Raw genomic sequence first — 17,922 nt, 5'->3', positions numbered from 1 at the left:
CCTGAAGGGGCTCTGGAAATCTATTTAGAGATTTATTGCCCAATTTTTCTGTATTTGCCTTCTGAAGCCCAACGAGGTGTGAGAGAGTGCCTGGCCCAAGGTCACTTAGTAAGCAGAGCTTTGTGCCAAGGTCTACCCAGTTCAAGTCCCTACACTTGATCTGTTATATCATGCTGGCATAATACATGTTTACATGCATTTTAAGACGACGTGAGATTAGAAATCCATTAAAAATCAATACTGATACTTGATTACCATATTGATGCTGATTGCCATATTCAGATTTAATATTACAGTCTATTTAAAAAGCAAGTTTGGGATTGGGAATTTGGCAACCACTTCCATTTTTGATATACCGCCCTATCCCAATAGAAAGAAAAAAAAGCAAAAGGTTCTTTTCTAGTCAAGCAAGGTTACGAAGGGACAGTCAGAGCATTACAGTCATCTTTACAGTTGTACTTTTTGGCTTATAATGTAACTTTGACAATTTTAGTTTCACAATTAAACAACATTCTAAAATAGAATGCCAGAACGTTTTGGAGATGTATTGGTTGATTATGTCATGAAGTGACCACATAGGGAGATTTGGAGACTGGAGGTGTATACATATCAAAAATTATATTAAATAATTACCTTGTATTATATTAAATAATAATATTAAATAGGGAGTGGATTGCAACGAAATTAGGCTATGGTAAATTTTCCCAACATTCATTGTGTTATATAACATCAAAATGTACCTGGTGCTTTACAATCTTTGAATAATCCTTTTGGAAAAACTGTTTTAAGAGTTACCATCACAGACCCCTTAATATCTCCAAAACAATGAAAACCTATATTACAAAAACATACTGTTTTTAGTATCCTGCATGATCAAGGTTCCTGTGGCATCATGGAAATGAGCCCGGTTACAGTGAATTTAAACCACTTTATTAGATGTGCATGAACAAAAGCTAAAGTTCTGAGACTTAAACGTGCTTTCCCCACAAACTTTTTAATTTTTAGCTCATTGTGGTAAATGAGGGTAGAGGTGATTGTCTGCAGCACCAACTATTAACAAAGCTGTTACCTTTCTTAAGCAGGTGAGCTGTCAATATACTCACATGGGATGTCTGCAGTTGTCATTGGCCAATTGTTCGTTTCCTTCCCATGTCCAGGACACTTTTCTTCCTCACGTTGAGTGTGGAACCATAACCCTGATTGGGGCGACAACAGAGAATCCTTCCTTCCAGGTCAATTCAGCTCTGCTAAGTCGGTGCCGCGTTATTGTTCTTGGGAAACTCTCAGTTGAAGCAATGGAAACTATCCTGATGCGAGCCGTCAAGTCCTTAGGGATCCAGGTTCTGAGCCAAGATGAGGAACCCACCAGCTCTCTGAATGCCAACAACAGCAAAGGCTCTGAGTAAGTATGCTTTGTAGACTGCTGTATGTTAACCTACACCTCCCAAGGAATCCAGTGACAGATTGCCAAAGCAGAAGGCAGGAAGAACTTATGGAGTGGGGAGGAGGAAGAATGCAAAAACCAAACTCTTTTAATAGCAAAGGAAAGGGGTTGTGTTGAACACAAGTAACAGAAAATAGCCGTTTGCAGCCAAAGTTAAAAAAAAATGAGCCTAATTCTGTAATGACTGCTTTGGCCACTGGCCATTTTACATTTGATAGCAACTGTGTGTGTTGCCTTTGGGTTTCTAATCTAATTTCTGTATAGCAGTTTTTGCTCATTGCAAGTTTATCACAATAGTCCAAAATGCTGGCCGTCCCTGATTTGTTTTGACTCTGTTGATCAGAATTACCTTTATATCCTGGGTGTTTTCTTAAAAGTGAGCAGTGAAAGAAAAATTACTATTTCCCACAAGGACACATTGCTGAACCCCAAATGCCATCAAACAATTCAAGTAAACATATAAAAGCAGTTCGAAGTTGTTTTCAGGTAAGAATATGAAGCCTCCCTCCTGCAAAATTTTTGCTTTCATCTTATATTATTTCAAACGTTCAGAAGTCAAAATGTTAAGATAACTGCTACATCAGACCGGAGGCATAGACTTAGAAAACAACTACATTTAATAAATTATATACTACAACTTCCTTAGTGTAAGAGCCTATTTATTTTGCCTAGTGAAGCAGGGTCGGGAGCGTAAGAAACTACACTTGGGTCTCAAATATCTATTCCTAGATTTAAATGTGAATTTCAGTTCATAGAGCATATTTATATTTAGGTCTCACTGCTGCAGCTAATTCTGCTTCAGTTAATTATTTTCCTTGTTTTATAACCTGAAAGCCATCCAGCATCACCTTGAAGGGGTGTTGGGAGGCATAAAAATTTAATAAATAAAATAAATAAATCCCTGTTCACTTTTTGGAGCTTAAACACTAGTAATTTTCTCTTGGTCAGTACCATTGTCAATTAAAGAAAAGAACACAACTAACTTTGTTTCTGCTTGGAAACCATTTTGTGTTTGATGATTATATAAAAGTAAAAAGTTGAAGTTTTATGTTGCTACCTTATTCTACTCCAGACATGTCAAACACAAGGCCCGGGGGCCGAATCTGGTCCACAAAGTGGTTTCATGCGGCCCACAAAGCCATCCTGGAAACAGTGAGGAAATGGCCCCCGCAATGGCCTCCACTGCCTTGGCCCTGGCCCAGAGACCCTCAGATCTGTCCCACTCCTGCCCAGGCCCCCATAGGCACCCTTGATGCCAACGATGTAGAGCTGGCCACGCCCACCCAGTAGGCCATACGCACTCTAGCCACACCCATCCAGTAGGCCACGCCCACCCTGGCCAAACCCAACCGCCCCCTGAGGGCAACCGCAATGCTGATGCGGCCCTCAATGAAATTGAGTTTGACACCCCTGTTCTACTCCATCAAAAGGAACCGGGACTCAGTGCTTTTATTTTTCTTTTCCCCTTTGCTTTACACCTTTTTTTTCACTTCCCCTTTTCCTCCCCTATTTTCCCATTATTTTCATTTTTCTTTGTACTTCTGTATTTTATAATTTGATTAGCTAATAAATATTTTAAAAGTCAGTACCATTCTCTTCAACAGTAGTCAGTATGTTAGGTATTGTTAATATTGTTTTAATTAAGTCACATAATGAAGCCTTTTAGGGGGGGGGAAACCCATTGCCTTTTATTCAGTTTTTCCTCCAATAGTTAAGAAAATGTTATGCTTCTAACTAGACTGCGTGATTTAGGGAAACAGTGGAATCTTGCCTCCTTATTTAGGATATTGCATTTGTAGGATTTTCACGTTGCAGCAAGATATAAACAGTAGGTTATAGGGCGGAGAAGAAGTAACATTGCTTGTCAGGCTTAATATAATGTCACAGCTGTGTTTACAGCGACTCTTTGGCTGAGTTGGGGAGGCTTTTGTTTCTTGAATGGAATGTAGATAGTAGAAACTATTTTTTTCCTCCTCCTGTTCAGGGTTTTGTGTTTCACTATCCATTTTGTGCATGTGTGGATGCTAAATAAAATATAATTTAAGTTGGTCATGCCAAGCAAGGCTTCAGGATTTAGCATTGGTGGCCCTTTTTAATGGCTTACGGCAGTCTCCCAATGAAAGTTCAGTTAGAAGGTACACATTTTCCCCATCTCATTTCTCGAAAGAAAGAGATTTTAGTGAGCTTGTTGCTGCCGTGTGGTACTTCAGGCTGATGCTTTATGTCCCATGTGGGGGCGCAATGGTTAGAACGTATTGCAGGCTAACTTTGCCGACTGCCAGCAGTTCAATTCTCACTGACTCAAGGTTGACTCAGCCTTCCATCCTTCCAAGATCGGTAAAATGAGGACCCAGATTGTTGGGAGCTATATGCTGACACTGTAAACCGCTTAGAGAGGGCTGTAAAGCACTGTGAAGCGGTATATAATAAGTCCTACTGCTATTGCTATGTACATATAGGTCAGCCCAGCTCCACCAGTGGGATAAACATGAATCAACTGAAGCATGGAAAGGTTAAGAATCTTACTCAAGGTTATATAATCAGTAAAAGAAAATGGTAAAAAAAGAGGAAGCCTTGAAAAGTAGTGTCTATATCATCTTTTCGCTTGCCTGGGCTGCAGTGTTAAAACACTGGAGGTTTTTAAGAAGAGATTGGACAACCATTTGTCTAAAATCGCATAGGGTTGGGCTAGAAGGCCTCCAAGACCCCTTCCAACTCTGTTATTCTGCATTGAGTGAAGAGGAATTGTCTTGGGCTGTATATAAAATATATAGCCTTATAATATTAAATTACATAATGTTAAAAGTTTACAAACTTGTAGGGCCACGTTACTAGCTGTCCAGGGTTGCATGTGGCCCATAGGCTTGGGTACGCTTGGTATGTATGATAAAGCAAAGATTAGAGCCACTTTGCTGTGACTTCATTGTACAATTCTGTAGTATTTAAAAGTCTATCGTGTAAGGCCAATTATAGGAAAATATCCTAATAGATTATGTGTTTAGCTGATAAGGTTTACATGGAAGGACTTTTTGAACTAATGCTTGGCCTTCAAGCATCACGCTGGAATGAAGTTATGGAAAGTTGGCTGCCATGCCGTTGTATCCAAAGGAGTCCTCATTTGTAGTAACTGTACGTTACTGTAAGGTACATAATGTTGGCTGCAATTATTGCCAAATAATTTTTTTCAAGTTTCACAATGTATTTTCTTGGCTCTTGTAAATACATGAAATGGTCTTCAAGCAGTTTTCATATTTTTCTAAATGTTAATTTTATTGTGGTTTAAACTTGGTTGCTGATGCATTGGGATCTGGCAAGCCTCCACTTGCCTAGCCTTCCAGAAGACCTTAAAAAGCTGGCTGTTCTCTCAGGCGTTGGAATAAGGTGAGATGGGATCCCAACAATTACAATCATGAATCAGTTGGGAAGTGTGGCTTGGGGCACCGGCATTCATGTTTTGGTTTTTTGTGTATTAATTTTTACTACTCAGATGGGTTTTATGATGATTTTGTTAGCCACTCAGAGTTGTGGTGCATAAGATAGGCAGATAGCGAGTGAGATGGACCACATTTAATAGCAATCAAAATTGCTCAGTAGTATTTAGTATATTCATTGCCTATCCTTTGCTCAAAAATCCAAACAGAAGCAAATTCTACTACACATAATCCCAAACATTGGGATGGAAATAAATTATTGAATAGAATCAATCTATATAGATTGTAAGGTAAAGGTAAAGGTAAAGGTTCCCCCGCACATGCGCGCTAGTCGTTTCCGACTCTAGGGGCCGGTGGTCATCTCCGTTTCAAAGCCGAAGAGCCAGCGCTTGTCCGAGGACGTCTCCGTGGTCATGTGGCCAGCATGACTAGACGCCAAAGGCGCACGGAACGCTGTTACCTTCCCACTGTAGTGGTCCCTATTTTTCTACTTGCATTTTTTTTACGTGCTTTCGAACTGCTAGGTTGGCAGAAGCTGGGACGAGTAACAGGCGCTCACTCTGCTACGTGGCAGTCGGGATTCAACCCGCCAAACTGCCGACCATCTGATCGACAAGCTCAGCGTCCTCACCCACTGAGCCACCGCGTCCCTATATAGATTGTACTACAGACTAAAGATAGTTATTTGTATTGCTCATCAATTTGTGAAGATAGGCATAAACACTGATTACTTCTGTGGCAATCATTGACATGTTTAGTCATTGAAAATTTTATTTATTTAGGCAAATATTATTAATGTGCCAGATAATGCATCCATTAACTGGTGCATTAGCTGTTTTTTTTAATCCTTTAGTTGACATTCCACTGGCAGGTCAGGCAGTGGTAGGTCCTGGGGTGTCCTCTCCGTCTCTGTGTATATTTTTGTCTCTAGTTATCATTGGTTACAGGATACAAACATCAAGACTTGGGAGTTCAAGATGTCCTGTGTTTAATTTTGGAGACTGGCAAAAATATTGTCCAAGTGAAAGCTGAGAGTGAGGAAAATCTCAACATAAATTGGGAGCTAGATTAGATTAATGCCTTGCAATTGTTACTTCACATAGGTAGAAAGAGCTATGGCTGTTTATAATGTACATCCAGACAATAATAAAATCACACTGCTAAAAAAAATCTAGTAAAATATCTCAATACACTGTAACATCAATAAAAACATTAAAGTACTGAGGACATGTCCTGCCAAGAATGTCTTCTGTCTTCTCCCTAACTCTATGAAAGTTTTGTCCCAGTTTCCCACAGTTATTTCTTTAACAATTCTTTCCCTTCAACAATTATTTTGAAAGATTTAAAACTCAAAGGACTATCTCAACAAACCTAACACAAATATGAAGCTTTATCATCAGGGCTTTTTTTGTCATAGAACGCTCAGAACGGAGTTCCGGCACCTTTTTTGGATGGACCCTTGTAGGATAGGCAAGGCGGGTTGTATGACATGTGTGAGTTCTGGCACCTTTTTCTTTTACAAAAAAAGCACTGTTTATCATCATTCATCATTTCAAACTCAAGAACCATAAAATCATCTGTTCAGGTCATAGAAAGCAACTCAGTGCAAAATCCAGAACATCAGTATAAAAGCTTGAAAAATAATTTTGCCAATGAATAATAGCTGTAACTGTTTTATGGTTGCATGTGCATTTTGAGTTCAGACCAAAAAGATGGAGATCTCTTTTGGTTTTATTTGTTTATTGTTATTGTTTTTGCAAGAACCTTTAAGATCAGATTTTTAACTGACTCATTTCTTGTTTTTAACTTTTTAAAACTTGGGCTTTAATTTCAGACAAGCACTGTGACCTGATCTGTGCTTGCTCGGCTCACTTTGCTTTTAAAAATAACCTTTTAGTCAGCTTCGGCTTATTTACAAACTTAGTGGCATCTATGAGATAGCGAATTGGCTGCAGCCTAATAATCTGCAGAAGCGATATGAAGCAAGTAGGAGAATTCAGCCCAACAGAGTGCTTTTGTGTTTAATACCATGGGAGTTGCTATAATTTTTCCTAAATCACGTGGGAAGATACTGCATAAGAGAGCTGCTTCACTAAGCTTGTTGGTCAGTAAAAACCATAAACATATCTGGGTTGAAAGTAAAATAAGAAGCAGCTATTACATAATATTCCCTGGCCAGCCATGATTTAATAAGGCTATTCTGTATGTTGAAAGGCATGAGAAAAGTGAATTGGCCTTCTCTTAGTTATTGATAATTTAGCATATTCCTCTGTCAGACACAGAAATCTCAGTAGTGATATAATTGTCTTTACTTGGCATAGGAGAAAATATATGTGAAGTTATACTAGGTGTTTTGGCTATTCTGCAGGATCAATCAAACCTGTGGGGAACTGGTTCTTCTTATGAGACAATATAGTTATCTTCTGGCAAATATTGTGCATTGCCAGATGACATCTAGTATGTATTTAATATAAATATTTGTATTTGAGTATAGAAATACAAATATCTTTATAAACACAAATACCTTTGAAAATATGAAGATGAAACACAAATGTTCTAAATTAGGCAGCTTACAAATAATATTTTTTAAAAAATTATGCATACATATGTATATATGCTTTCCTTGAGATATATACACATCAAGGGATCTCTGATCCTTCCCATAGAGCAGGGGTCTTCAAGCTTGGCCCTTTTATGACTTGTAGACTTCAACTCCCAGAATTCCTCAGCCAGGCAGAATTTTGAAGACCTCTGCCATAGAGCATAGAGTTCCTGTTTTATTTTGGGAGGGGAACAATCCTGCTGGAGCAGGTTTTCTAATCTTTATCAACATGCTCCCCACAATACATTTGGTGGAAGATACTCCTCTGTATGTGGTAAATAAGAGCAGTGTCAGGACCCACATCAATCCACATCTTAGGAAATAAGAACTCTTGGATGCAAGTTTGTCCAAAAGGAAAATGTTTACTAGGATGGAATCGATTGTGGCAATACAAGACGGAATCTAACAAAGTTACATTTCAATCCTATATAAAGCATTCCCATTTCAGCCCCTCCCCTCATCCATTTGGTCAGGCTCCCATCGTTTGCTTAGGTGTCAGGCCCTTCCATGGGAAAGGGAACTCTCCTTGTTTTTATTGTTATTGCTTCTTCCTTTTTCAGTTGTAAATGAAGATGCGATCCAGATCTGTGTCTCCCCCTCCCTCCCCCAGTTCAACCATTTCCCTGTTGTTTGAAGATCGCCTTAAGTAACCATTCTCTCCCCCCCCCCCTCGGAGAGATGGCAGAATCCCCAGAATAAGCACATTGTTCTACCTATACATTTATGAAATGTGATATAAATGGATTCTGACAAGCAGGTTGCAGATAAAGCTGTGGACTTGTTGGTCTTAATCCTATGGAGAAAGAGATTAACATAGAGCGTTCACATATGCAGGTGTTCCACCAAATCTGCATCTGATGTGATTAAAGTCAAATCTAGACTTTAATATTTAGTTGTTCTTTTATGTTGTATTCACTAGGAAGATAACTACTTGTATCTGTAGAAGTAAAGAACTATATATGCCAAATTGACACACAGATGTGAAGGAAAAATACTAAAATGAAGAATAAAGCTAAAACGGAACTGAACTAACAAACAGATATCTACTCAAAAAGGGAACAAAATCATTCAAATCATTGTCATTCAGACAATTGTCTAGCAAACTGTTGTGACATCATGCAACATAAAGTAACACTATAGTATATAGACTTGACAACTTTATTGAAGGCTGTTCTGTCTTAATGTATGGCAGGTTGTAGTGGCTGCTGAGTGATCCCAGAAAAAGTAGCAGCTATTTTAAGGAGTTACAAACTGTATGAGGGCTTCCATTTCCTCCAGAGCCCTTTTTCTGCCTTTGAATTCAAAGCTCTTCACAGCCCTAGAATATTCCTGCTATTTTATCATTATACTACTTGTGTGATAAGCCACCTCAGAAGTGGGCATTTTATAAAGAACTGAATACAGGTAGTCCTTGACTAACAAATACAATTGGGATTAGAAATTCCATCACTAAGCAACATGGTTCGCAAATGAAACATGACATGATCACAATTGGCTTACGACTTCACTTCCACCATGGTCATTAAGCAAATCACCCATGGATGCTGAACATTAATGAGACACCAAGTGGCTGAGACTTGCAATTTTACTGCCAGTTTCTCCAGTGGTATACTGTGATGGTCATAAATGCTGGCTGGTTGAGGACCGCCAGGACAGTCCAGCATTCATAAGTGCAAGGATTGGCTGTAAAGTTACTTTTTCAGCACCATTATAATTTCAAACAGTCAGTAAACAGTGGTTAGTAAGTGAGGACTACCCGTAAGTAGAATTTAAGAATGAACTTAAGAATAGAGTTACCCTGTGGTAAGATGGGCGGCCAATAAATTTTATAAAATAAATAAATAAATAGACTGCTTGTCCATGCAAATGATTATTTATGTATAGAGTTGGGATTTTGTTCTGGTAAAGTACTATGGGATGAGGTAAATCTCTGCTCCTAAGGGGACTTCCAGAGGGTGTGAAAATAAAAAGTGGGCAGAAAAGAAGGGGCAAAAACAGAAGCAAGAACAAGAATATCAGTTTCAAACAGCTAATTTTATATGATTTGTGTCCTGCCTTTATAATTGTGCAACTTAAGGTGGTATACAGTAGATAATTTCTCCTCCTCCTCCTATTTTCCCCACAACAACTCTGTTGCGGAGGGGAGGGTGGTTTGAGAGAAACGGACTGACGGAAAATCATCCAGATGGCTTCCATGTCTAGACCTCAGAGGTTCTGGGTTCTGGGTTTGTATTCCAGCACCAGAACCATTACATCAAACTGGAATATGTGTGTGTGTGAATATCAGTGGCTTCGTCTGCAACCCACCTAGCAAAAAGTTCATAGCAGCCGGGAGAGCTCTTGTGACTCAACGTTATTGAAAAGAGAGCAGAAATCTTAAACAAGGCCACCAGATGGCAGTCTACAAACACAGTAAAGATGGAGAGATATTGAAATTGCCTCCTTTACCGCCAAAATGTCACCTGAAGGACTCTTGTGTTTGTTCCTATGCTCTGCCAGTGGCGTAGCGTGGGGGGTGCAGGGGGGGCCGGCCTCACCGGGTGCAACATCTGGGGGGGCGCGTTCCAATCCGAGCCACTGAGTCGCCGCCCACTGTGGAGGGGAGGTGCAAATTACTTGCCTTGCCCCGAGTGCTGACAACCCACGCTACGCCACTGTGCTCTGCTAGTCTTTCACCAGTATTGCTCTAAGTATCTCTTCTGTTGCTTCACCTTAGCTCCTCAGTTAATCAAGAAATATTCCTGGATCAGCATTCAGAGAGAGACAGACTGTTTGGCAGGACTCTGTTGCTTCTGTCAGTATCTCTTTATTCATTGCTTTTATATTCTAGAGAGCTACTTGGCACTCCAGCAGCCCAGCAAATTGTTGGGAAACTCCCAAGTGCCCACTCAAAATACAAGGAATCCAGAAGGCAACTGGCATGGCCGTTCTTAATCAGTTCTTCCTTCAGAGGTCAGTAGTGCCCATTAGCCTCACAGTGACCAATAAATGTTCTGGTCCTGACAGAGTATAATGTCCTTCAACTTCAGATCCCAATCCAACCATGTACATTACAACCATGTAATCCTTATTAATTTAATTTGCTGCCTTTGAAAATTTTAGGATGATATTTTTTTATCCTTTTATCCTTGATGGTCAATTTTTTAATCCTTGATGGTCAATTTTGTTTTTGAATGATTAATTTTAAAATAAACTTAAGAGAACATGATTATTAGGTGGCATAATTTACACTGTTTCAGCTCTTTCTAAAAGTGTTCAAACAGGTAGACCTCCTTACTGGGCATTTATTTGTCGGCACGCAGGGAAAGAAAGGTAACCCAAGGTATTCTGTTATAACTACAGCCTGATATTTAGTCATTTCGCTTTTTGTCTTTGTTCCTATTTAGTAGAATAAATAAAGCAGTTAATGGTGTAAGTTTTGTTTCAATTCAGGGCAAAATGTGGTTCAGATTTCAATTTTTAGTATGGGTTTGGAATGAGTCCCTAACCTGGTTTGAATGTGACATGTAAGCTTGTAAGCCGCCCTGAGTCTTCAGAGAAGGGCGGGATATAAATGGAATAAAAATAAAAATAAAAAAAATTTAAAGCTTGCTATCACTTTATCTTCTATTTGTTATCAAATGACAAAAAAGGACTCAGAAGAATGTTTAACATGACCACATTATATATTTTTAACATTCTGATGTCAAAACCAAGGAGACAGATGACATATTCTTTGTAAAGCCTCTGTGATAATTTGGAATAACTTCATGAGGATAAAACCGTAGTCTGTTTTGCTCTCTGTGTCCCAATGTAAAGAATAGAATAGAATAGAATAGAATAGAATAGAATAGAATAGAATAGAATAGAATAGAACCAGAACCCTAACCCTAACCCTAACCCTAATCCTAACCCTATACCAGGGGTGTCAAACTCAATTTCATTGAGGGCCGCATCAGCATTGCGGTTGCCTCAGGGGCTGGGTGGGTATGGCCAGGGTGGGCATGGCCTACTGGGTGGGCGCAGCTGGAGTGCGTATGGCCAACTGGGTGGGCGTGGCCAGCTCTAAATCGTTCACATCAAGGATGCCTATGGGGGCCTGGGCAGAAGTGGGACAGATCTGAGGGTCTCTGGCAGGAGGAGGGTCTCTGGGCCAGAGCCAAGGCAGTGGGGGCCGTTCCCTCACTGTTTCCAGGATGGCCTCGCGGGCCACATGAAACCACTTCGCGGGCCGGATCCGGCCCCCGGGCCTTGTGCTTGGCATGTCTGCCCTATACAATTTCAGACAAATGGTTGTCCAGTCTCTTCTTAAAACTTCCAGTGTTGGAGTATTCACAACTTCTGGAAGCAAGTTGTTCCAATGATTAATTGTTCTGTCAGGAAATTTCTCCTTAGTTCTAGGTTGCTTCTCTCCTTGATGAGTTTCCATCCGTTGCTTCTTGTCCTGCCTTCAGGTGCTTTGGAGAATAGCTTGACTCCCCCTTCTTTGTGGCAACTCCTGAGATACTGGAACACTGCTATCATGTCACCCCTGGCCCTTCTATTCATTAAACCAGACATACCCAATTCCAGCAACTGTTCTTTGCATGAGTTATGTTTGTATTTCAGGTTATGTCTATGCATTGAAAAAAGAGCAATAAATACTCTTGCCTACCTTTGTGATGGTGATGCAAGGACTGGGTTAAATGGGCTCCAGATGGCTGTCCAGGCAAGATTAACCAACACCTCCCATCAGGATAGCGACCATGAGTGTTCTGCTAAACGAGTGGTCATCACAGAAGATCACGTGAAGGAAGGACTCCAAAGATCCCACATTTTGTATGACCGAGCTGGTGAGTGGCAAATATCACAGCTGTCATGGCAGTACTGGGAAGGAATTTAGATACTTGAGTTAGCTGTGCATTTCTGTAGAATTGCTTTTGTATGTATTTTCTCTGTCAAAGGTTACCATAACTTGTATGATTCATTTAGATGTCCCTCTTATCACTGGATGGTGAACTAAGTTTAGGAACAAAACTGTTCTGTTCCAGCCTACAACCGGCCCTGCAGAAATGTCAGGGACAACCCCTTTGTTATATTCAAGAGGCTGGAATTAAGCCAACCAAATTTATTTGCGAAAACTAAACAAAACAGTTCAAAACAGAGTAAAACAAATACAGACTGAGACTATATCAAAAGCTCTTCAAACGGTTGCCTTCAGCAACCAGCACCTCCCACACATTCCCCTTTTAAACAACAGTCTCAGGGCGTGGCTTCTCTTTGCCTCCTCCTGAGGTGCCTCATTGCTTTTCTTTGTTCACTTCTGCTTCTTTGCCTCCTGCTTCGAGCGTCCTTGAACAAAGCCAGCTGTGGATCGTCTTCATCTAATCTTTCAGGCTCACACAGCTGGGTCTGAGGAGGAACAAGATGGGAGGGGCCTGGCTGAGAGCTCTGCGATGCATCTGCAACCAAAGGCTCTCCAAACCCCCCCTCCTCCTCCTCCTCAGAATTGTCCGATTCAGCTGCCGAAACCACAGGCTGACGCTGAATCACAACAAAATCACAAGGTAAATGAGCATTAAAATAATTGTGCAATCTTCAATATTGTAATGTGCTACAGCACCAATATAATATAATATAATTTGATACAATGTCCCACAAGAAGCATCTTAAATCTGGGAATGACAAAAGAAATGCAGCAGGCTCTTTGCCCCCAGTTACTTTTATCTCTCTTTAAAGGTAATGCAGGCATGTTGTAATTAATATATTCATTGGAAAAATAGGCATTTAAATTGCCCTGCTACTCAGATGCATTGGATCATCTAAGCATTTTGTTGCTTTTTGTCTGTTTCTTAATAGGTGAAGAGCATTATAACTGCATCTCTGCACTTCATAAATCTATGCGTGGCTCTGATGAAAATGCTTCCCTTTACTGGCTTGCCCGAATGCTTGAAGGGGGTGAGGATCCACTCTATGTGGCAAGAAGGTTGGTAAGATTTGCAAGTGAAGATATAGGTGAGTAACTCAAGAGAATGTGGGTTACTATGGACACTTTCATCCAGCTGGCTCCTGGATCCTCATAGCCACTCTAGTAGTTTTGTCTCCAGCTCTGCAGTCTCTCCCCAATGCTGCCAACTCAGCTTTTACTTCCAAAATACAAGTAACAGTCTAATCCCATTCTCCTTCTTAAAATATAGGGCAAGTAGGAAAACCTGCTTCCAGGGCAACTACAAAGGAGCAGGTGGCAGTTCTTGAGATATTTGCTCTGGAACCAGTTTGTCCAGAAGTCAGATCAGCTCATTTTTTTTTGAGAATTGCAGTTCTAATGTAAAGAGAAGTTCAGGCTATAACAGTCAACATTATACCATTAGGAGTCATCTGACTGTTTAATAGATATCATTATGAAAAGGGTATTTGGTTCATTCAAACTGGAAATGTGCTTGTCTGTGAATCTACAAATTTACTGAATAGAGGTATGGCTCCCAAACTATGTTGCACTTGTCTAGCACAGGTTTTTAGATGATGAATATGGAGTTCTCCAATATCAAAACCAGTTGGCTAACTGATATTCTGACGGGTAACTTGATTATTCCAAAACGACAGAAATCTTTGCAGCCTGAGTCCCTGCATATTGCAGCGTTATTTCTTCCAGATATATAGACAGGTAGATTGGGGCTAACGTCCCTCTTTCACTATTAGAACAAACAAGGCCTTTATATAGGGTTTAACATACATAAAATGTCCTAGTTTCATTATTTTGGTAGTCTTTTGACAAGACGTCTATTTCATCCTAGATCCCAAATTGTGGGAAAGAGGTCAGAGTGAACAAAAATTATCTACCTGTTCTCCTGTGACACTTGGCTTGAAAAGAGTAAAACTGGGGTACTCCATTTGAAACTAGAGACTGATGGGCAACAACTAATTAATGGTTGAAAGTCATTTTTTCCCCTGTTACTCTATGCCCCTGACATGTACTAATAGCTTTCCATCCAGCTGCCTTTAGTTTATTCCCTGAAGTGTTTTACTCCTTGAGTTACAAGTGAGCAGCAAAGTCTATGAGTCAATATAGAAATACAATACCACTTAGAGTTATATACCATTTCATAGTGCTTTATAGCCCTCTCTAAGCAGCTTGTAGAGTCAGCATGTTGCCTCCAACTATCCTGGTCCTCATTTTACCGATCTCAGAAGAATGGAAGTCGGTCAGGATTGAACTCCTGGCAATGGGAATGCAGAGTTATCCTGCAATGCTGCATTCAAACCACTGCACCACCATATTTCAGCAAGATACTGCCTTTGTTTCCTAGTGGAATTAGAGATGGGGTCATTTATCCTAAAGAGATACCTATCTTCGTATCTTTTTTCTTTGACATTAATGATACAAAGGAGAATATTTAGGAAAGCAGGTTTTAATATGTTAACTAATGGCAGTTTTACCAAATGAATCCTCTTGATTTACTCATCAAATTTCTAGCTGCCAACTCAAAAAAAAAACACCAACAAAAACAAACCCAACCACACATAAAATAATAACTGTCGAAGAGAACAACAGACCATCTTTATACATTCCCCTCCCCTACCTTAAAGTTTCCAGCCCAACCATCCAAATCCAAGGCCTAGGAAAAAAAATCTAACCCTTAGATTTGGATGGTTTTAAAGATCACTTTAAGGCAGGGGCCATATAAATCTCTAAAGGACAGGTGCAGCAACAGAAGGCCTACCTCTTAGGCCCTGCTAGATGACTTTACTTTAAAATCAATGAGACCTGAAGGAAGCCGAGTCTTTTGAAGCACACAGAACAAGCAGTCCCTCAAATAGAAAGGCCCCATGCCGTGTAGCGGTTTATTTAAGTTGACTTGATTTGATGTATCATATTATTGATTAGAATATAAAATGTCATTATAGGATTAGCAGATCCCTTGGCCTTACCTCAAGCTGTGGCTGCTTATCAAGGCTGCCACTTTATTGGAATGCCGGAGTGTGAGGTAATGTAATTTATAAACAAATCAACATCAGAACCTCTAAATGTTATTCTTTCTTCTACAAGTAGTCCCCAACTTACAACTATCCATTTAGTGCCTGTTTGAAGTTACAGTGACACCGAAAAAAGTGGCTTATAACCAGTCCTCACATTTATGCTCATGGCAGCATCCCCACAGTCACATGAACAGAATTTGGGTGCTTGGCAACTGGCATGCATTTACGATGGTTACAGGGGTTATGTGATTGCCATTTGCCATCTCCCCACTTGACTTCTGACAAGCAAAGTCAATAAGGGAAGCTTAATGTGATTCATTTAACAACTCCAGTGATTTGCTTAACAACCATGGCAAAAATGTCATAAAATCGGGCACGACTGACTTAACATCTCCATCTTGATTAACAATGGAAATTCTGGTCCCAGTTATGGTTATACAGTAAGTCGAGGACTACCTGTACAGCAATTTTGCTTCCTTCTATTGCATATAATTACTAAACAATATAAATAGTAATGTAACCTTGTATGTTTTTTCTAGGAATATATGCCAATGAGTTCAATTTAGGAGGTACAAAACCTAACATTCCGGGAATGGAATGTTCCAGAAAACTCTGGAAACAGTCATGCCTCTGATTCATGGCAATCATGTCATTATAAGGAAGCTTTAATAATTTCAAAAGTTAATTATTCTGAATCAGAAACAATTTGTAGTATTCCAAGACTGGACCAGGTGCAGATTTTCACAATCTAGAATAGTATGGTCCAGAAAAGAAACAGAATATTCCTAATAATGATGAAATGTTCCATTCCTAAAATGTTAAATTTTGTACATTCAGTGATTACTTTGTTTATATACTTATGTATTGCAAACATAGGCCCCTTCGTCCTGCCATTCTGTCAATTCCATGTTTTTCAATAAAATGCAGTAATCATGCTATCCTATGCCAAGAGTTTAGTGCAACGGTTGAGCCCAAAATTTCTGTTGTTAAGTGAGGGAGTTATTAAGTGAATTTTGCCCCATTTTACAACCTTTCTTGCCCTAGTTGTTAACTGAATGAATCACTGTAGTTGTTAAGTTAGTAATATGGTTGTTAAATGAATCTGGCTTCTCCACTGACTTTGCTTGTCAGACGTTTGCAGAATGGGATCACTTGACCCCGGGACACTGCAGCCATCATGAATACGAGTCAGTTGTCCAGCGTCTGAATTTTGATCACACGAGGAGGCTGCCATGTGAAAAACAGCCAAAAGTCATTTTTTCCATTGCCATTATAACTTCGGTCACTAAACAAACTGTTGTAAGTCGAGGACTACCTATAGTACATTTCCCTTGCTTCTTTAATTGTCCCTTTCTTTTTGTTGCTTAGGTCTTACTGGCACAGTGTGTAGTCTATTTTGCCAGAGCACCAAAGTCTATTGAAGTGTACAGCGCCTACAGCAATGTGAAAGCATGCCTAAGAGACCACCAGGGACCACTTCCTCCTGTTCCTTTACATTTGCGGAATGCACCAACCAGGCTCATGAAAAATTTAGGTTATGGTAAAGATTATAAATATAATCCTATGTACAAGAACCCTGTAGAGCAAGAATATCTGCCTGAAGAGTTGAAAGGGATTGATTTTTTTAGGCAAAGCAAAATTTGACGGAACACCCTGTATTGTTCATATGCGACTCCTATTAATCCTGCAATATTTTTTCTCAAAAGTTCATTTCAGTTTTAAGAAAACCATTATGTTTCCAGAATAGCCATATTAAACTGGTAGCCTCAAACTGGGATATTTACCTTTTTGTATTAAATAATATGTGTATTAATTACATCGTCTTTGATACAAATGAAACAACGTTGAGGATATTCTACTGTTCCAATTCAAGGCAGAAACCTGCTCAGCACAGATACGGATATACTCAGTAATGTTGTCAGAGGTTCCCTAAAGACACTATCTTTTCTACACTAATTATGTAGTCAGAGGAAAATATGTGTCCTACTTAAGGAGCTGCTTCCTTTTCCACTTGAAATCCAAATAACTGTACATTCCTAAACCATTTTATACTATAAAGAATATTTTATTGCAGGTTTTATGCAAAATGTAAGAATTGTTTGATAATCTTAGATAAAATACATATTATATAGGTAAAGAACAATTAAAATCACTGGATTTAATCAAAGATATAAAGGGCATTATTTCAGAAAATAAAAAAAAATAAATAAAATTGCCCAATCTAACTAATATTAGGCTTTTTTCAGTGGGGACTGATATAAGTATATATTTAATACAATCCATAGAACTTAGAAGGGCCTAATTTTGACTTGTGTCCTTGGTTGGAAGAAATACTGCATTTGCACCTTAAGCTGAAAAAAAACCCTTTATAATTGAAATGTAACTTGAGAAATTATTTTTGAAACTGTGAAAATAAAGTGAATTTAAAAATCATCACTGTTTCCATTTTGATTAAAAAAAACCTTCAGTTATAATATTTTAAGTACTATATTGTCTGGTGTGCAGGCTTA

General features: G+C 39.3%; 1 protein-coding gene across 1 annotated transcript in view; it reads left to right on the top strand.

Annotated features, from left to right (window-relative positions):
- The window catches only part of WRNIP1 (WRN helicase interacting protein 1), a 28,779-nt gene extending 10,936 nt beyond the window's left edge, over positions 1-17,843 (top strand). The window contains exons 3-7 of the mRNA XM_083358545.1: positions 1,158-1,402; positions 12,065-12,288; positions 13,295-13,450; positions 15,341-15,420; positions 16,781-17,843. Of these exons, the coding sequence (XP_083214671.1) occupies positions 1,158-1,402; positions 12,065-12,288; positions 13,295-13,450; positions 15,341-15,420; positions 16,781-17,056 (981 nt within the window). The 3' untranslated portion in view covers positions 17,057-17,843. The remainder of the gene's footprint in view (positions 1-1,157; positions 1,403-12,064; positions 12,289-13,294; positions 13,451-15,340; positions 15,421-16,780) is intronic.
- Positions 17,844-17,922: the final 79 nt, after the last annotated feature.

Source organism: Vipera ursinii (genome assembly GCF_947247035.1).
Source record: "Vipera ursinii genome assembly, chromosome: 3".
NCBI lineage: Eukaryota > Metazoa > Chordata > Lepidosauria > Squamata > Viperidae > Vipera > Vipera ursinii.
This window is presented reverse-complemented; position numbering and strand designations above follow the sequence as displayed.